The following is a 21,539-nucleotide window of genomic DNA, read 5'->3' as shown; positions in this document are numbered from 1 at the left end:
AGCCGGCGGTTTTGAGGTTCTGCGGCTCCGCTTGCCGGTGTTCGTCAGATTGTGCTACTGTGGCTTAAATAAGGAAAAATACGATAGCAGATACTGTCAATTCCGAATGCTTTAATATTCTTCCTTTTGGTACTGTGAAGGCCGCTTTGGAAACTTGAGGCACTGTATATACCCTGAAAAGATGCGATTTCTGTGATTGTTATGGTCATGGGGTATAGCTCTGAAATTTCTTGACTCCTTGGGAGCCAGGTTAGAGGAGGAGAGAAAGGGCCCTTGGTTTCTTTACCGGCCTCACTCTAAAGTCGATGAGTATTCAAACTGTTCCGTAAATCAGTAAAAGTTTGCAGGCCCATAGAAGAGATTTTGTCAGGAAGGATTCTGCCGTACTCTCCGTGCGACTCTGCAGAAATTAACTTACGGTTACTTATCTGTAAGGGAATCAGACAACTGAATAGTTTCTCAAAGTGTTTTTCAATTGATGAACTTTATTGGATAGGTCTTCTTTTTTGCTCCTTTAAGCATTATTCCGGGTTTTTTTTTAAGTCCATATCTATATTCTTAAATGCTTTCTCTTATTTTATATTTTAAACCAATATCTGAATTAAATTCCTCTAAAGAGACCCCACTGTGAAGGCCAAATACAGAGTAATTGCTGCACTTTGTTAGGATTGGTTTGGTCTGACCTAGTTTTCCTGAATAAATGTCTCAGGTTTAATATTTCATGACATGTTAAAATGATAATTATAGCTGAAGATAACATTTATCAGGCTTTTACATGCAAGCATAGTGCTGAGCACTTAATTTATTTTCACTCATTTAATCTTTGTAAAACCTTGTAAGGTGGAAACATTTACATCTCTTTTACTGATGGGAAAACCAAAAGCACCAAGAGCTGACCTTTGTGATTTCAGACTCTTCTTAACCACTATTATATGGTGCTGTAAAGTAGCACCACATTTTTTACTAATTTTTTTTATGTTTTGGAAAATAGTATTTTTCATAGAAATGCTATTTTTATTAGCATGTGATGAGTGTTATTTGATCTTGATACTTTTATTATTTTAATATTTATTTAAAATGGGAATTCATAGTCAGTAAGCATCAGAGACAGTTGCCTTTGATTATTAGCTATTCATTTTGATGTTTATTGCATTAATACTTTGCTTGTTTCTTTATTTGAGGCCTATTAAAATTAACAGACATACAAGAGTCAACATTCTTAGACCAAGAACTAATACTTGATAAAGCAAACATTTTTAACTATTAGTTTTTAATGTGTCATACAATTACATATAGACTATGGATATTCATACTCCAAAGCCATCGTAGACTGGGAGCTAATAAGATTTGGTCAGTGTAGATGCCAAGAAAAGAACTATTCCAAAGTCAGTCCACTAGAAGTACCAGGGAGAGTTTACTCAGATTCATTATTTATGCTGCTTTTTCTGGAATGCTGCCATCATAAGCACTGCCTTTATATCCTAGTGCTCAGGCAAGTTTGTAGAATAGTGAAAAACTCTGGCCCAGTGCCTAGAATTGACACAGAGCAAATTTATTTCAGAATGTAAAATCTTAATAGATCCTCTTCCCTCCACCACCTTACTTTACCCCATCTTGTAATTGTGTGCTGGAGTTCCAAAAGAAACAGCTCTCCCATTCCTCAGTCAAATGCTGATGCCTAGGAATCCACAGTTAAATGTTTCCAAAATGTGAAGGTTAAGTCAGTAGGGCAAAGAAGGTTAACCCAGCTATCTGCAGAGGTGCCTACCCTCCGAACTGATTTGTGTTTGTCTCGACTATGTGGATAAATTGATGCTGCTGTTACCTAATCCAGAAGAGGAAGGCATAATCTCTAGAAAACCCTCCCTGCCCCCCTCCAAGAATTATCTGGCCCCAAATGTCAACACTGCTGAGGGTGAGAAACCCTGCTGTAGAGTGAGAAACTGATCCTCTAGTTGTTTTATCAAAGCACTGCCTGCTAAGGGTTTTTTTGTACTTGGTCAGTGCTCAGTAAAGAACCTGGTAATGCTAACTTGGTCTTTTATGTGGACATTTATGTCGTACCAGAAAGGTTGACCTGTGAGCATTTTTGTTTTGTTTTGTTTTGTTTTTAAACTACACAATTTACTAGATAAATTTAGGAAATCATTTCAACAAAAGATTAGAATATAAGTATCAAATGATTTTCCTATATAGCAATAGACATCAGGAAAATACTCAGTGAGCATTATTTAACACTTACGTAGTAGTAGTTACCCTGTATCAGACACTGTTCAAAGTGTTTTATGAATATTAACATTTTATCATTATAACAGCCTTGTGAGGTGGGTGCTATTTTCCCCATTTTACAGGTGATGACACATAGGCACAGAAGTTAGGTGACTTGGACATGGTCACAGAGCTAGTTAGTGGATTCAAATAATAAAGTCATAAAGTAATTTCTACTATTTGCAGTAATTATCCACTCTTAAAATAGTAAACTATGTTTACAAATTGGTGTCTTTTCAGTGGTTAATTTGAATCAGATTCTTTCAGCTTAATCAGCTCTGGGAAAGCTAAAGAGATCTGGTTTCTGAATTTCTAAAGCTAGATTTGAGATAATCCATCAAAACACTAACACTCAAAGGACTTCAAAACATGATAGGATGATTTTTGAGGCAGTTGATTGATTATCATACATTAATAAAATTTGGGGGCAACTTTGCTTATTATAATTCATCCTTATTCAAAGGCTTTCTGTGTAGTTTCTCCAATACTATCTGAACTCAACCAGTTAGTGGTTTAAACCTCTGCTGTATGCAACATATACTGAACTGTGTAGCATCATAAAATCTTTAGAAATAACAACCAAGGTTAATTAGAAAAAACTGGCTCTTGCCATCTTTATTTTGGATGTGGAAATTTCTATAACAGCTCTTTATTCTCTAAGTATGTTTCTTAGAAATATATATATATTCTTTTACATATTTCTTCTCCCGCTCACCCATTTACTCTTTTTTTTTAATTGTAAAATATACATAACATAAATTTACCATTTTAAGCATTTGTAAGTGTACTGTTCAGTGACATTAAGTGCACGTGATTCACATTGTTGTGCTACCATCACAACTACTCATCTTCAAAAATGTTTCATCTTTCCAACCCATTTACTCTTTTTTTTTTTTCCCAAAGAGAATGAACATCTTTTCTATTTACTCTTTTTTGTTTGCTTTTTTTTTTGTGGGGGGAGATAATTAGTTTATTTCTTAGTGGAGGTGCTGGGGATTGAATCCAGGACCTTGTGCATGCTAGGCACAGTGCTCTACCACTGAGCTATACCCTCCCCCCTCCATTTACTCTTAATTGTGCCTAAAATATATGTCCATCCAGCTTTTTGTATCGGTTTGTTAAAACCTGCTCATCATATCTCATACAGGTGTAGACTTCTTACTAATGTTTTCAGGCAGTAGAATATAATCTCTGTTGCTTCCAAGTCTGTGCACATACAAATGCCCTTTTTGTGAAAATTGTATTTAACCCTAACCCATTATTTCTTATGTTCTGGGGGAGAAAGCAATGAACAGATAAATCTGGCAAATTTCTGGGTTAATTGGATTTCTTTACTGTAGATCTTAAGTTTCTAATATGATAATATCCATTGTGTGTGAGAATATAACTCTCTGAATTTATTAGTCCAGTGTATAAATTTTTAGTAAGTATGGGGATATAATACAGTTTAAGAAATACTGCTCATGTACTGTCTGAAGGTTGAAAGTGCAAGGAACTTGGTATAATTTGTCATTCTGAAACTCTTCAGGAATTTGCATACCTCTGTATCATTTTAGCAAATTAAAGAGCCTTTCCATTTGCATTTTACTTGGGGATTGTTGTGGGGAGAAGTTTCTGCCACAGGGCTGGACAAATGTGTTCCTGGGTAGGTAGCATAATATACTGAAAATCACATGGCTTCTGGAAGCCCAGCTATGCAGTTAACTAGATACGACTTTTGACAAGTTACTTACCTCTTAGGGATGAACCTCCTTATCTATAGAATGGGAATTGCCCTCTCTTACAAGGATGTTGGAGAGGATGGGAGTGTGTGTGTGTAAGTAAAAAGTGTTCCTCCCTGCTCCCTATCCCCACCCCAGCATGCTGGGCTGGAAGTTGAAATTCAAAGTAGGGTTTTTTGAGTAGTTTGTGTGTAATCAACTTTTGTTAGATTGTGTATGCTGTTATTTCATATAACCCTAAAATCTCAAAGCTTTCAAAAACAAGATTTATTTTATACTCATTACAAGTTTGGTTGTGGTCCTGTTAAGGTTGCAGATTGGCTCCACGTTTTTTTCATCTACAATTCAGCCTAAAGGATGGCATCCATCTGGACATGCTCTTTGAGAGAGGGGACATAAATCAGAGAACTGATGGGAAACTGCTTTTTAAAACTTCTAATGAGACATATGCATTCATAGTCCATTGACTAAAGCAAACTGCATGGTCAAGCCTGATGTCTTTAGGGTGAGAGGTATTAGCTTGAACCTCATTATTATATTACTGTTTTGTTTATGAAGGTCAAAACCAGTTGAGTATCAGTAATTTCATATAATTCCTATTGCATGACTGAGTTGAAACTGATGTGGATATAGGCATTGCTACATAATTATCTTCTATGGTGGGTGAATGAATAATCACAAGAGTAAACAACAAAACAGTCTACCTCAGCATGGAAACAAATTGTCATTTATAACATTGAAAAAGGTGTATCTTAGACATAGTAAACAATCTTATGGTTACGAGGGTGAAGTGGGTAGGAAGGGATAAATTTGGGAGTTTGAGATTTGCATATGTTAGCCATTATGTATGAAAATAGGTTTAAAAAACAAATTCCTTCTTTATAGGCACAGAGAACTGTATTCAATATCTTATAATAACCTTTACTGAAAAAGAATATATGTATGTATATGCGTGACTGGGACATTGTGTTGTATACCAGAAACTGACACATTGTAACTGACTATACTTCAATAAAAAAGAACGAAAAAGATGTATCTTAAATTCTAAAGAACTCATTCTATGTACTTTATAGGCATGCGTGTCTGTTCACATGCGCTGAAATATACATTAGTGTACACAGATTAAATAAATAAATGTGATCTTCAGTTTTCAAATAAGAGCAGTATTAAATTTGACTTGTTAATTTTTATTTTATTGTAGGTATATTAAAGCAAGTCAAAGATTACATTAAACAGTGTAGCAAATGCCAGGAGAAACTGGATCGCTCCCGTCCAATATCAGATACTTCAGAAATGTTGGAAGAATTGGGACTAGACCTTGAATCTGGAGAAGAAAGTAATGAATCAGAGGATGACCTGAGCAACTTTACTTCGCCTCCAGCTACAACTTCCAAGCCTGCAAAAAAGAAGCCAGTATCCAAACATGAACTTGTATTTGTAAGTCGAACTTTCCTTTCAACTTTAACATTTGTAACTAGTGTGTTAGTATTTATAGTCTTCTAAATTTTTTCTTAAACCACTTAAACTGCTTAACTATTGGCACTGACGTTGAAAATTTAAGCAGGTCTGTGCACTGTTATATGTGCCCAAAGTTTCCTACTATTGCCTCTTCCTTAATCATAAATATCCCTGTTGTTTCTTTTCTTTAGAATGTAACTTATTAGTTTGTTGTTAATAACTCCTCCTCTCTTCTTTTTAATGGTATATTGGTACAGGTAGAATATATTTCTGGAAGCAGTCTCTGGGTCATGCAGCAAGGTAAAATTAAGCTGGCTAGGTCTTTGTTTTTTGCCTGCATTAGTTTCATATATCATCAAATAAATTTCTGACTAATAAGAGAAGGCAGGAAGACGTGAGATGCAGGTTTTCATTGGATCGGGCAGAATGAACACAGCAGAAAATAGTGAGAACAATGTATCTTTTTTATTTAAATACATCTGTAGTAAAGAGTATCAGTCTAGCTCTTCATATTAATGGAATCTTTTAGAAGGGAATAAGGTGTCTTGTTTTAAATTCTGTTAAAGATAAAAATACAGATGATATATAATGCAACTCTTGGTCTCAAACTTATTTTGATAGGTTGACACCAAAGGAGTGGTGAAACGTTCTTCTCCAAAACATTGTCAGGCTGTCTTAAAACAGCTGAATGAACAGAGACTCTCTAACCAATTCTGTGATGTTACTTTGTTAATTGAAGGAGAAGAGTACAAAGCTCATAAATCTGTTCTGTCAGCTAATAGCGAATATTTTCGAGATCTTTTTATTGAGAAAGGAGCTGTTTCCAGTCATGAGGCAGTGGTGGATCTTTCTGGTAAGAATTTTCTGATACTCTTGCTTTTTGTTAATAAGTGCCTACTGGAAGAGGGGTGTCTGTGTCTTACAAACTCAGGATTTATGCTCAAGTGGGAGAAGCCTAAGCTGAACTGAAAGGTCCTTCCTTTTAGTAAGGTTTCCAGGGTAGAGTTATGAAAAGACTGTCATTCCCTATCACTACCTGTTGGGTGAGATAATTGTAGCAGAAGTAGTATTTCTGGCATTTACACTGTTAAAAACAGTTTGAGAGAAATCTAACTGTGTACCAGTGTTACTACACTAAATATATTATTTTAAAATTGACTGCCTGTATCTTATGTTGTGGAATGTGTAATTATAGAGGAATCCTGTGGGTCTGTTATTTTTTGTTATTTAAAATTAATCATTATAATTCATTAGATTCAATAATCAAATTGTCAATATAGAATAATCAGAATTCCAAAGTATGGTTTTTCTGTTTCTTTGGTTTTATTATTGTTGTTGTTGTAAATGAATAATTTGACTTTCTTTTGGCCTCACTAGAACTTATATTTTGGCTTAGGACTCAACAAATGAAAATTTAGGAAGAATAAAAATAGGTAACCTTATTTATACATTTCCTCATAAAATTAACTTTTGCTGTAACTCTTGAGTTACTGACACCACTGTGTGAAATGTCATTTTCCCTTTCTGAAACAACAAAAAAAAGTGACTTTATCCAAGTATATAAATACTTAACCTAGTTAACCACTGATCTTTTTCTATCTTATACTGTTAAAACTCACCTCTTCTGGAAAGACAAATTTATATATTTCTCCTTAACAGTAACTAGATGTTTAATTACTAAAAAATGTTTATTAAACATCCGCTGTGTGCAAGGAACTGGCCTGGGCTCTGGGTATGCAGTGGTGAACAAATACTTCTGTGGAGTATAGAGTTGCATTACATTCTAGATTCATGACATTTGCTTTCTTTCTGAGTTCAGTGACTCAGAGGAGAAAATATATCTTATACTGGGCCATTTGAATAAAACTCATCACAAGTGTAGTCTCTGGATATGTGAGCTTTGGAATTCTGTCCTTATCTTTCTTGAATCTGAAGCAGAAATAGGAAAGGGTATGAGTGTTAGTCTTTTCTGGTTTCTCAGCAGCTTATAGCAAATGAAATGTCTGCCCCAAAATAACTGCAACACAACATCTTAATATTCCAACAAGATACCTCATTTATTATTTATTGTAATATATTGTTCAGCAAATATGACATAAACCAATAGCAGGTGAAGTAGACATTATTAAAAGTTTTGTTTGATTTTTAAATATTGAATAGGTAAAGGCTATTTATAAAATATGTATAAAGTATTAAAACAGTGATAAAATGTACATTTTTTAAATTGTCTAATTTAATGTAGTTCAGTTCATCAGTGTCTTCCTTTATGTTGTTTATGCTTTAAAGAAAAAAAAAATTCTTCCCCCCAGAGGGTATAGCTTAGGGATAGACTGTGTGCTTAATATGCACAAGGTCCTGGGTTCAATCTCCAGCACCTCCATTAGAATAAATACATAAATAAACCTAATTACCTCCCCCTAACCCACCAAAAAATTCTTAACTACTCAGTCAAAAATATTTTCATATATTGGGTTTTTTTGGATTTTGATACTTTTTCTTTCATAATAAGTTTTAATCTACTTGGTTTTTTTGTTGGTGGTGTAGGGTGGGTGTTTGATTTTGATCATTATTTATCTCAGAACCATTTAATGAAAACCCAATCCTCTTCCTACCCATTGACCATGCAAATTATCTTACAAAACACATTTTCACATGTTTGGTGCTGATTCTAGGCTTTGTTCTAGTTTGTTGGTTGTCTCTGCCCATGTTATTATTATTGCTTGGTCTTAATTACCTTAGCTTTATAATAATAGGAAAGTCCCACCTTTATTATTCTGGTGTGTCTTAGTTATTCAGAACTCTTTGTTCTTCCTTATAAGCTATAAAAGCCACTTGTCAACTTCCACAAAAAGACAAGAATGTATTTTGATAGGGATTATATCAACTTAATAAAGTTTAGAGGTTTGTCCATAAAAGTCTCACACATATTTTGTTAGGTTATAAAATACTTTATACTTTTGATGCAATTATAGTTTTTTCTTAAAATTGCATAGTTTCTGATTTATTTTTGATGTATACTGATTCTATATGCAGTTATACCACTAAATTACCTTAGTCTTTCAGATATTTATCTATAGATACTTTAACATTTTCCACATATAACAAATATGTTATCTGCTTAAAGTAATGGTTTTGTTTCTGCCTTTCCAGTCCTCATAGTTTGAACTTTTCTTTTTTCTCCCTTTACAGTGCCATCTAGGGCCTGGAAAAAAACAAAACAAAACAAAACAAAAAAAAAACGGCAGTTGAATAGAAGTGGTGATAGAGTGCTCATTTATTCCCATTCTAAAGAAAGGGTGTTTTTTTACCAGGAAGTATATTATTTGGTAAACATTTTAAATAGATAACCCTTTACCTAAGGAAAATCGCTCTGAAATGAGTATGGACTTAGCATATAACTTTTTCTGTGTCTATTGAGACAGTCTTTATTTTTTTCATCCTGTTAATATGAGGAATTACATTCATTTCCTAATGTTAACTCATTTTTTTATTCCTGAAATAAATCCAGTTTAGTCATACTATATCATCTTTTATAAAAACCACTATGTTTGGTTTGCTAATATTGTTTAGAACGTTTGCATCTGTATTCATAAGTAATTTAACTTTTTCACATTGTTTCTGTCATGTTTTGATATTAGAGTTGGCTTAGTCTTATAAAATGTGTGTTCTAATTTTTTACATGCATTGAAATGGTTACTATGAGATGAGAATAATTGTTTCTTAAATGTTTTGTAGAGTGATGGCTAAAATTGACTAGGCCTATAGTGGATTTTGAGGGAAGATTTTTAACTACTAATCTGACGAATTTAGTGGTTAGGGAATTATTCTGTAGGTTTTCTATTTCATCTTCAGAAATTTATAGAAAGTTAAATTTTTGCCAGAATTTGTTCATTTTTAATACTCTCTTCTAAATGCCTCCAGTGACTACAGATGTCTCTTTCATTCCTTGTGCCTTCTCTTATTTCTAAATTTTTCTTACCAGAGGTTTACTGACTTTTTAAAAAATCCTGCTAAAGCAAAAGCTGGCAAATTATAACTTGCAGGCCAAATCTGGCCCACTGCCTACTTTTGTAAATAAAATTTTATTGGGATGCAGCCACACCCATTCATTTATATCTTGTCTATAACTGCTTTTGAGCTTACAAGGGCAGAATTGAATAGTTGCAACACAAGCCAGTGACCCATGAAACCTAAAATATTTGCTTATTTGGTGCTTTACAGAAAAACTTTGCTTATTCCTATGCCAAAAGCGTAATTTTTTAAATGTTAAAAACCTGACTTTTGTGTGGAGGGTATAGCTCAAGTGGTAGAGTGCATGCTTAGCATGCAGGAGGTCTGGGGTTCAATCCCCAGTACCTCCTCCAAAGATAAATAAATGAATAAACCTAACTGCAAACCCCCCCCCCCGACTTTTATGTAAGTGCTATAGTCCAGGGTTTTAGATAATTAATTGAATAAACCAATAAGGTATTAAAACTGCTTCTAACACAATTTTGAAGAAATGAATTTTACATATTGTTATTCAGCCAGAGGCATGAATTTGCTTGAAATGAATATCCTAATAGATGAAAAACTGGTTAATACCTTATAGGAAAATAAACTAAGTTTGGGGGTTTTCTTTCCTTCCCTGATAGAAATAGCTTCTCAACCTTTCACAATTCATTTGCATTTGCTATTTCTGTAAGTTAATTTCTACAGTGTTGTAAAATATTTAGTCAATAGCAGTCAAGCAGTGGTGTGTGCTCACCACTGCTTTTAACACAGTGGAATATATATAGCCAATATTTTTCAATAACCATAAATGGAGTATAACCTTTAAAGATTATGGAACACTATTGTACACCTGAAATTGACATAATATTGTACATCCACTATGCCTCAGTAAAAAAAAAATTTTTTTAAACCCTGATAAATTCTTTTTGCCTAATCCCAGGTTTTGACTAATTTTTCCTGGCACTCCTTCAAAGGACACTTATTGTTTTCTTTTATTAATTTCAGTGGCTCTTTATTATCTCATCTCCCTCTTTCTTTATTTGAGTGTGTACTCTGTTTATCTTTGTTTTAAATATGAAACTTAGCCCACTTAACTCCCAACCCTTTTTTTCTAGTTTAAGCATCCAAGGCTATAAATTTCTCTTTAATACTGTAGATTTGTTACACTTACTTTTAAGCTTACATAGAGTCTGTTTTGATGTTTAATTTTGCTTGAGTAGAATGTGAGTTTTTTTTTCAGTTGGGTGCAATATTAAGTATATTGTACGTTATGTCAAGCTTGTTAATTGTTAATTCTTTTATTTACTGATTGTTTTGTGTGCTTGATTTATCACTTGCTGACAAGGGCTTTAGAATGTTAACTAGTGTGATTCATTTGTCTATTTCTTACTGAATTTCTTCAATTTTTTAAATGTATCTTGAAGCCATGTTAGTAGATGCGTATGTTTAGAATTACAGCTTTATGATAAAACATCCTTTTATCATTATATAGTGACCTTTATCTTTAGTGATGCTTTTCACTCTTAGTCTATGTTAGATGCTGTTGTAAACACATTTCTATTTTTCTATTTTAGCAGCTATTGTAAATATTTTTTAGCTATGTAAACTATTTTTGTTACTGTTTGCCTAGGATATCTTTCTTCCATCTTTTATTTTCAAACCTTTTTGTATCTTTATGTTTTTGATTTTTTTTTTTAAAATTTGTGGTTCATTTATTATTTGGGGGGAGATTAGGTTTGTTTGTTTGTTTGTTTGTTTGTTTGTTTGTTTGTTTATTTATTTATTTATTTATTTATTTATTTAATGGAGACACTGGGGATTGAACCCAAGACCTCATTCATACTAAGCATGCGTTCTGCCTCTGAGCTATACCCAACCCCACAAGATGTCTCTTTAAACATCATATTTCTGTATTTTGTTCTTAGTCCAGTATGAGTACCTTTGACTTTTAACTGTCCTGCATGGAAATTGTTGGGCTTCCTAAACCCAGCAGTTGAGATTGTTCTCTCTCATTAGTTGAGAAAAATTCTCAACCAGTGTCTCTTTGAAAATTATGTCTGCCTGAGTCAGTCCAGTTAAACAGACATTCTTATTTTATATTCAGTGTCTCTTAATCTCTCTTTCATATTTTGTTCTTTTCTTTGTAGATAATTCTGGAAAATTATAGTTTACTCTTTGGCTGTGTCTAATTTGCTGTTAAATTAATTTATTGCATTTTTAAATTCCAGTTTATTTCCCATTTTTAGAGGTTCTATTTATTTCTTTTTCAGATGCCTCTTTTAGGGACTAATTTTTATGATCTTTTGCTCTTTACTGGTATTATGCCACCTTTGTTTTCTGTATCTGATCGTAGTAGTACTTAAAGTCTGCTTATTTGATTCATGTTGCTATCTCCTGTTCATGGTGCGTTGTTTCTTTGTGATTTTTAAAAAATATTTATATGCACTGAATTCGTATTCTTGAAAACTGTGGGAAATCTTTGAGTCCTGGGTTGAAGGTGTTTTTTTAACAGAGAAAATATTTGATTCTTTAGGTACTGAGGGCATTACTGCCCTCCGAATTTAAAAGATTCTCAGCTTGAGGTTTTTCTTCTGACTACTAAAATGCTATATATTCAACAAAAACCCCCACCAAATTAAGTTGGCTTGTGGTCATGACAGCTCAGGGAAGATTTCTCCACCTTTTCCACTCAGTGCTAGGGTACTCACTGAATGTATTTAAAATAATGTTTTAAATTATGTTTAGGTTTTTTGTTTAAATGTGTCAATCAGGATATCTTAGTCTGCCATACTGCTGGATGTGGAAGTCCCTATCATAGTATTTCTATCTATAACCATTGTCCACTTTAAAATTTTTTAAAATTTTGTTATAAAACATAAAATTTACCCTCCTAATGATTTTTGAGTATACAGTTCAGTGGTGTTAACTGTAGTCACATTATTGTGTAACATCTCTAGAACGTGTTCATTTTACAAAAGTGTCCGTTTTATTTTGATTAAAATGTTTTGCAGAGTGTGTGTATGTGTATGTAAAAAGGCCAGGGGTAAAAACAAAATAACAAAATTATCTGCCTATTATCTCTTGGCACTAGGATTCTGAGTGATTTTTATTTTCTTATTTTCTTTTGTGTTTTATAGTATTTTTCAGTAAACATTTGACCTGTATCTTTTTTGCGGGGGGAGGTTTATTTGAAACAGTGTTAATTCTTTCACTGGAAATTTTAATGACTTCAAACATAGACATTAAAAAGGTACCAGGTAAAAGACAAAAAACAGATTATTTTATTAGTATGTGGGGTTTTTTTTTGTAAGAAATATTCCTACTTATCTCAAGCTTATTAAACTTGGTTTCATAATTGGTAGTAATATTAATATGCTTCAGCCTATTTTTAATTATCAGCTTTGCTAAGAATGACTGAATTAGCCATGATGGTAATATTGATGTGTATAGTCTGATCAGTTTTCAACTTGATTCCTAATATATCTTACAGTTTAAGGCTTCCCTGTATACTTGTTTATCCCCTGTTTACCTGTGTAAGAGAATCACATTTTATGTATCCTGAGTCAAAACTGAAAGACACAGCAAACATGAGTTTTAAAAGATTGCTTGGCTCTCTGTATTTTAATAAAAGATCTCTTAAGATAAATTATTATGTGGGAAAAGCAAGGCACAGAAAAGTATGTGTAATATGACACCTACTGTAAGAAGGAGGAATAAGAGTATTTGCTTAAAGGAGACTCTAGAAAGCTATACAAATTCTTAATCATACTTGTTATGGAGATGGAGTTGGACTCTGCAATCTTCTGATTTTTGAATTACATGAATATTAAAAATGGCTATGATAGTGAAGTACTGAGAACTTAGAAAAGAACTGAACTGATCTTATTTTCTCACATAAAATGAGAACCTGATATCTCATGTGTATAGTAATTATTCCTTTAGACCAAGGATAAACAAACTATATCTAAAGATCAGTCCCCCTTTCCCTCCCTTTTTGTAAATCAAATTGTAACACAGCCACACCCATTTGTATGCATATTATTTATGCGTATAAATGGGCTTCTCTTTGTAACTACAAAACAGAATCGAGTGGTTGCAAGACACTTGGTGGCCTGAAATATTTACTATGTAATTCTTACAGAAAAATTTTGCCTGCCCCCTGCCTTAGGCTTTGTTTTTAAATTTTTAGTAGTAGGAGCCTTTGTTCACAGTCAGATTTTCATATGCACTTCTATTATTAAAATACACAGCCATACTTAACTGCAGTCAGGTTAGGAGACAGGTTGGTTGAACCCTGCCTACTCACCTGCCTCCCTCTCTTTTTTTACCCTCCATTCTCCAGCAGCTGTTTCTTGAGGGGAATTTGAGGAACCCCCGGGGTTCTAAGGAGTACAGTTTGAAAATGACTGCCTTACAACAACTCTTTGAGGTAGTAAGTCTGATATTATTTTCTATTTTAGGTATTGAGAGACTCGGCTCATAAAAGTGAGTTAGTCAAGGCTTAATAAGCAACCAGGACACAAAACAAATCCAGGGTGTTTAATTGCAGAAGAAATGATCGCATTTGCCTTTATATTCTATTTTATATTGTCATAATCATATATTAATTGTTCTTATAAGGTGTCTTAGTAGTGATTTGACTTTTTTGTCCTCCATCTTTCTTGTTTCGTATAGGTTTTTGTAAGGCAAGCTTCCTTCCTTTACTAGAATTTGCCTATACTTCTGTGCTAAGTTTTGACTTCTGTAGCATGGCTGATGTAGCCATCTTGGCTCGTCATCTTTTCATGTCAGAAGTTTTAGAAATCTGTGAAAGTGTACATAAACTAATGGAAGAGAAGCAGCTAACAGTGTATAAGAAGGGTGAAGTACAAACAGTTGCATCTACCCAGGACTTACCAGCACAGAATGGAGGTACAGCACCTCCTGTGTCTAGCAGTGAGGGAGCCACAACCGCTTTATCCACTGAACTTGGGGATTGTGAAATTGTACTGCTGGTGAACGGAGAGTTGCCAGAAGCTGAGCAGAACAGAGAGCTAGGACAGCAGCCTGAGCCCCTGGTCTCTTCACAGGCTGAAGCCACTCTGTCACCTGTAGGCTGTGGAACTGATTCCCATTCTGAAATGGAGTCTGTTGACTTAGTAAGAAAAAGCAACCAGAAAGAACTAGAAACTGTAAACAGCAAAGAAGATAGCACAGTTTCCAGTACTCATCCTGAGCTTTCAAAAGAGAATGTAATCAGTAGCTCTCCAGAAAACAGCGATGTGGGAAATGACACAGCAACTGAGGATGTCTGTGCTGAAGATACTCCAGAGCACAGGCAGAACCTTGGGCAGTCTTTCAAAGACCAGGAAAACCTAGCTGAACCACCAGCAGAGACAGACCTCGGTCCTGATGATGAGACTTACAGAAGCAGGCTTCGGCAGCGTTCTGTTAACGAAGGGGGATATATCCGACTACACAAAGGAATGGAGAAAAAGCTGCAGAAGCGGAAAGCCATTTCCAAGTCAGCCGTTCAACAGGTATGATGAAAAAGGAGTTCACTTTTTAGTTTTAACTTTTAAGTTGAAAGCATTCTGTTGACAAACTTACGGTGAAAATTGGCGGGTAAAGGGGAGTGGTTGCAGGAAAGCAATTTAGTGTTTGAAATACCATTGTTAATAAGATGATGTGGATTTGAGATATTTATAATATGACTTTAAAAATCAAAATGAGTATATTTAGATTGTGTTTTCTGTCCCTTAATTAGGTGGCTCAGAAATTAGTTCAAAGAGGAAAAAAGATGAAACAGCCAAAAAGGGATGCTAAAGAGAATACTGAAGAAGAAGCATCCCATAAATGTGGGGAATGTGGAGTGGTTTTTCAGAGACGATATGCCCTTATAAAGCATATACTGAAACATGAAAGAGCTAGAGATTACAAGTGTCCAGTAAGTATCTGGAAAGCTACTTAAAGACGACTCTAACTCCATTATAAATAGAATCCAACTTACTGCGTCATTTTTATCTGACCATTTGTGTTTTCTCTCTGTCTCCGTTATGTTGCTATGAGTCATCTTCTGATTTGTACATGTCATTTTCTTGCCAAAAAAGAAAATTCAATGACTTACTTCTGCTTCTTTTTGATACCCTGGTAAGATGACAGTAAAACAATCATTTAAAAAATATAAGCTCATAGAAAGGCAAAAAACAGGAGACCTTGGTAACTAAATTCTGGGCTCTGATAGGTAGATGGAGTCTGATTCAGCAGATTTGAAAGCACTCATTCCCAGGCTTTCCGTAGGGGAAACTAAGAATCCAAATTGCATTGCAGAACTACCAAAAGACTCAGGAGTTAACAGTATGGGCTACCTTCAAAGTAGAGGGGACTCTGGTTGTTAGAAACGTCTTTTTAAGAAGCAAGTAAATCACTACCACCACCTTTTCAGCCAAAGATCCATCTTCTACTCTCTGAAAAAGGTAAACCATAACTGCTTTAGGGAACACTGAACAGTGAAGGTGAATGTACTGTACCTCAAACAGGGGAAAGTAAAAGCTTACATATTGAATCCTTTCAAGTTCTCTTTCCCTGCTCAAGTCCCAGAGTATTAGCCAGATCCTTAACCCTAAAGCAAAGATTTCTTAGAGATGTGAAATCTGAATCCCAGTAACAGAAGACCTAAAGATACCACTCACTAAAAAGCCTGTGATCAGCAATTTACTCCCCTACTTACACAGAAATTTCCAGTAGCATCAGGGGTGCAGACTCATGACAGGTATTTCATGGGGAAAAATGCAACTTGGAGGAATCCCAGACTATACAGTGAGAATAAAACTCAAACAGACAAACAAACAACCAAAACAAAACAAAACAAAAACGACAAAGTATGATTTATATCCGAGATAAATGAAAAAGTTACCTCAGTGAAACAGTAACCAGGTACTGTGTTTTTAAAAGAGTACCTTAGGAGAACAGAAGAGTTTTTCAGGAATAATATATATAATAATAACATACAAAAATCTCAGAAAAATAATTGACTAAATCACCCAGAAAATAAAGCAAAAGACAAGTTAGAAGGGAGTGAAAGAAATTTAGAAGATTGGTCTAGGTTGTCTTCTCATAGCCAGATAATTCCAAATAGAGAGCATGGAGAGAGAGAAAGAACGCGTTAGTGCAGTAAAGAAAAATTTCAGAACTTTAGAATGCCAATCACCATGGATGAAAATAAATCTGTGCCAAGATATATTATGGAATTTCAGAACCAAGGGACAAAAAATCTTACAAATGCAAGAGAGAAAAAAGATGGTCAGGCCGATGGAAAGGGAAAGGACAAGAATGGCACCAGTACTTTTGGTGGCAGCAGTAGGGTCTAGCAGACAGAGGCACAATGTCTTTACAGCACTGAGAGGGAATCAGTCAGTTCTAACTTGGAATCAACAGTCAAGCTATATTTGTGATGGTAGAATAAGAGCTGTTTCAGATACACGTTGTCTGCATAGTTTTACCTCCCAAACTCCCTTTCTCAGGAAGCTATTGGCAGAGATGTTCCACTAAAATGAGCAGGACATGGGGAGTGGGAAGCTTGGAGTCCACACCTGTGAGGAGTCTGAGCATGGGACACATCCACCCCAGATCGTTGACATAGTTCTTTGACAGAGATCTCCCACAAGGTGATGTGTTTTCTACCTTCTCTCAGCAGATGAATGAGGGAAGGGTTTGATGATGATGAATTAGTAAATACAAAGAGAAATAGGGGAAATAGAAGACAAAAAGTCAAATATATGTATATATATGCATGACTGGGGCATTGTGCTGTACACCAGAAAGTACATGACCGTACTTCAATTAAAAAAAAAGGAAAGAAATTTCTGGAGTTGGGGAAGAAAGGAAAGAGGGTCATACTGTACAATATGGCCTGGCTGTAATAATATTTACATCATTTAAATAATGTAAACACTGAAGGTGATCTCATCAAAATGACAACAAAGCTGTATTGAGAAAGGGTGACGGCAAGGATTTGCGTGCGTGTAAGGAGTGGAGAGTTGAAGGAGGGAGTCATTGCCCATTATTCATATTACTTAGAGTTAACAAAGATAATCATCAAAAGAGTCAAAAAAGTAGAGGTAGTGAACCAACAGGCAGTTTTATTTTTAAAAAGTTTTGTAGACTGACAATATATAACATTGATTTTAAAATAAAGAACAAAAACTTCAACAGCTACAGGGTAAAATCCAAAGACTATTACAGTTTTATCCTACTTTTTCCAGCCCCTATTTTTGCTCCACCTGACAACTGTTAGTTCTCATATAATGGTTGTATTCTTGTCTTTGCCTGTATGTTACAGTTCCTTCCAGAACCAGCCTCACTGATGACGCCTTTCCTTACTGATTGCTCCTTCTCACATCCTGTCTCTGTGGTTAGATTATAACCCTCTGCAGAGAGGAGCCGGGTCTGTCCCTTTTATCTATGTACTCTGGTCCCTAGCATACTGCCTTTTACATAATATATGTCTTTTGATTTATATAATTGTAACAAAGAAATGGAAAGTTGTTTCACTTAACATTTGTAATGGAAATATATTCAGACAGAATTTTATTTACTTTTTCTTTTAGTTGTGTAAAAAACAGTTTCAGTACAGTGCCTCATTGCGAGCACACCTTATTCGACATACGAGGAAAGATCCACCTCCTTCGTCTTCTTCCAATTCTACATCTAATGAGGCATCAGGATCATCATCTGAGAAGGGCAGAACCAAACGAGAATTTATATGTTCCATATGTGGAAGGACATTACCTAAATTATATTCTCTTCGAATACATATGTTAAAGCACACAGGTGTAAAGCCACATGCATGCCAGGTAAAGCCGCAACATTAATTTTGTTATTTAAAGAAGATTCAAACTTAACTGGTGATAAGACTGGTTGGTTCTGGAGTCACCCTTTTGTAAAATGTTACAGGAATTCCATAACTTCTTCAGTTTGTTGCCTAGGTCAAGGGTGATTCCCAGTTGTGCTCTTTAGTTTCTTGTCTGAAGTTGTTATTTGAAATGAATGTATTTAGGTTATTTATGAAACTTGCTAGGATTCGAAGGAGGTACTGGGTGAGAATAACCAATTCATCATCCCCGTCTTCACTTAACCTTCAGCAGGACCAGTCTGAACTGGAAGGGAACGAATGGCTCAAACAAATCTGCTTAGCAAAAATTCTGCCTAAGCTGTGTAGCCTCTAGAGCTGAGGTCTGAGGGTTCCTAAATGCCGAAATGTGATTCCTAAGTAAAGAATCCTGGGATTAGCCAGCTCTGGGCTATTTAGAAACAAAATTTTCTAGTGGTATCTGTAGCCTTGCATATAAGAATGACCCACTGTTTTGATTAATAAACAGTTTGGGAACCATTGAGATTTTTAATGTTTCTCTCTCTCTCTCTCTCTTTTTTTTTTTTTTTTAAGCTTTTTAATATATGAAAAAAGAATGTAAGAGAATAGAATAGACCCTTTGGTACCTTTCACCCGGCTTCAATAGCTATCAGCACACGGTCAATTGTGTTTTATGTGTGTTGTCCCTCCTTTACTTCCCACTCTCTTCAGTTATTTTGCAGCCAAGTCCTAAGTATAATTTTATTCATAAATTTAAAAACTAAGTGTTAACTGGGCCTCTGGTCTTCTAGTATGGCACTGCTCAAAATGTGTGGTTCATGGAAGATAAGTACAAAAATGGAGAATAAACATGTAGAAACTGTCATGGCATTTTGACATTGTTGCGACATTTTTATTGTGTTTAACAAAAAACCTCTCTCCAGTGGACTGGAGAAAGAAAGAAACTGGTTCCTCATCTCAGTTCCTTCTCAGAGAGTTTGAGAAGCACTGTTCTGGCTGGTACAGCAGGAAGTGAGTGTGTTGTTCTTGATTAGGCTCCTATGGCTCTTGTAATTCAAGGTATACTGTTTACCGGTCTCACAAAGGACAGGGATTTCTTCGGTACTGTTCTGAGTTCGTCCAAAGATTACATGGATGTAAAAAATAAATAGCAGTATTTGTAAAATACTGAATCAGAAGATGATCAGCCAGCTAAAATCCTTGACCCTTGTTTCAGCTTTGTCATTCTGTTTCTTTTTTAGGTTTTTTTATTTAAATGGCTTACTAGTTTCTCTGTCCTCATTCTTCAGAAACAGCCCCTATCTCTCTTTCTGTTTTAATGGTTTAAACACCTGTGCTGTCTTAGGTCTGTGGAAAGACTTTCATCTACAAGCATGGTCTAAAATTACACCAGAGTCTCCATCAATCACAAAAGCAGTTCCAGTGTGAACTGTGTGTTAAGTCATTTGTTACCAAACGGAGTCTTCAGGAACACATGAGTATTCACACAGGTAATGAGAAATTCATATTGACCTGATTACACACTATATACTCTTTGTTATTATATTGATTACACAGTAAGTATTTTGGAAATTGTATTGATATACTAATGGCTATATGCGTGCAGTTTTTTATTAATGAGAGTAAAGTTTAAAAGTTGTTAAATCAGTGATGAGCAGGAACGCAGGGCAAATGTTGAGTTGAGGCTTCAAGACCCATCAGGGCAGTAGGGAAAAGTCAGATCCTGGGGACTCTTTGGGAAATTAGCAGAGTAAAGAGACTGTGGCAGAGGGGCACATGACACCCATTGCAGTCGCCCACTGAGTGCAGTTTGCTGCTGCCATGTGGCTCTAGGGGTCTGTCCCCAGAGACTTGGGTGCCATCAGGTTCCAGTTCTGGTCTAGGACCCCAGCCACCTCCAGCCTTGTTTTTCCACCTGTACAGGAGGCGAAGGGGACCTCTTGACTCTGCCAGGCAAAAAAATGCTAATTTTACAAGCAAATCCTGTTATTCATTCTAGTTAAGCGGGTTTAACCCAGAGGGTCTCAACCAGGGCAGTTTGTCCCCCCATCCCCAGGGGCAATGTCTGGGGATATTTGTGATTGTTACAACTAGGGGGTGCTCCTGGCATCAAAATCTGGAGGCCAGGGATGCTGCTCAACACCTTACAATGCACAGGACGTCCCCCAAACCGAGCCCCAAATGTCCACAGTGCAGGGGTTAGAAGACCCTGGTTTAACCCCATTGCTAAGCAAGGAGAAATATTCAAGTTTAAAATGACCCTGCTCAATCTTTCCATTTTGTCCCTGCTGCCCTCCTGGAAGAACCAAGGAATCCCCTGCCAAGATCCATGAAATGTCTACCCTGGGAGGGAGGGGAAAACCCACCTCCTAGGGTCCCCACTACTGCTCAGCTCCTCAACCCTGCAGGATCCTGAGAGTCCAACCCCATGTTTCTCTTCTGAATTTGCAAAGCATTGCCTGGTGTCCCAGTCTATTCCTGCGTAAAACAACACTCTGAGAAACCATTTTGCTTGAAGCTGGTCATTCTCTTTTCTAAATTAAAACTCAGATTAATATGTGCTTTAATTTAACTTTTCTTTTTAAGACATCTTTCCATCTGCAGATGTCCCACTCAAATGCTAGTCAAGTGTCCCCGTTATGCTGGTTATTTTTTAAAATGCTCTTTAATTGACATGTTGTTAAAAGCAATGCCTAGATTTTCTCCATCTAAAAACTGAATCTCTTCAGCATACTTCTCTTATTTATTCTTGCAGTTTCTCAATGCAAACACATACACAAGTAGTAGGGACATAGAATGGTGCAACTGCTTTGCAAAACATTTTGGTGGTTTTTTAAAACAGAATTACCCTATAATCTAGGAATGCCACTTCTGAATATATACAGAAGAAAGTGGAAGGTAGAGCCTTCACACCCACATTCATAGCAGCATTATCCACAATAGACAAAGGGTGGATATGACTCAAGTATTCATCACCAGATGAATGTACAGACAAATGTGGTCCATCCATGCAACAGAATATTATTCAGCCATGAAATGGAAGGATATTCTGACATGTGCTACAACATGGATGAACCTTGAAGACATGATGCTCAGAGAATCCAGACACACAAGGATCAAAAAGAAACAAAAAGTTGTTAAATCTAGTTTCAGAGCTATCTTACTAGTGTAAAAATATTCATTGTTTCCCTCAGTGTAGAAAAATGTATGTCAAGTATGAAATAAAAATCATTTAGATCCAGGCACCT

At 35.5% G+C, this 21,539-nt stretch overlaps 1 protein-coding gene across 2 annotated transcripts in view; it reads left to right on the top strand.

The window, feature by feature from the left end:
* Nucleotides 1-21,539, top strand: part of ZBTB11 (zinc finger and BTB domain containing 11) — a 28,747-nt gene that overhangs the window by 1,053 nt on the left and 6,155 nt on the right. For both annotated transcript variants that reach the window (XM_010966375.3, XM_074362475.1), the window contains exons 2-7: nucleotides 5,191-5,426; nucleotides 6,069-6,300; nucleotides 14,115-14,959; nucleotides 15,187-15,366; nucleotides 18,029-18,274; nucleotides 19,637-19,781. In XM_010966375.3, the coding sequence (XP_010964677.2) occupies nucleotides 5,191-5,426; nucleotides 6,069-6,300; nucleotides 14,115-14,959; nucleotides 15,187-15,366; nucleotides 18,029-18,274; nucleotides 19,637-19,781 (1,884 nt within the window). The remainder of the gene's footprint in view (nucleotides 1-5,190; nucleotides 5,427-6,068; nucleotides 6,301-14,114; nucleotides 14,960-15,186; nucleotides 15,367-18,028; nucleotides 18,275-19,636; nucleotides 19,782-21,539) is intronic.

This window comes from Camelus bactrianus, chromosome 1 (assembly GCF_048773025.1).
Source record: "Camelus bactrianus isolate YW-2024 breed Bactrian camel chromosome 1, ASM4877302v1, whole genome shotgun sequence".
NCBI lineage: Eukaryota > Metazoa > Chordata > Mammalia > Artiodactyla > Camelidae > Camelus > Camelus bactrianus.
This window is presented reverse-complemented; position numbering and strand designations above follow the sequence as displayed.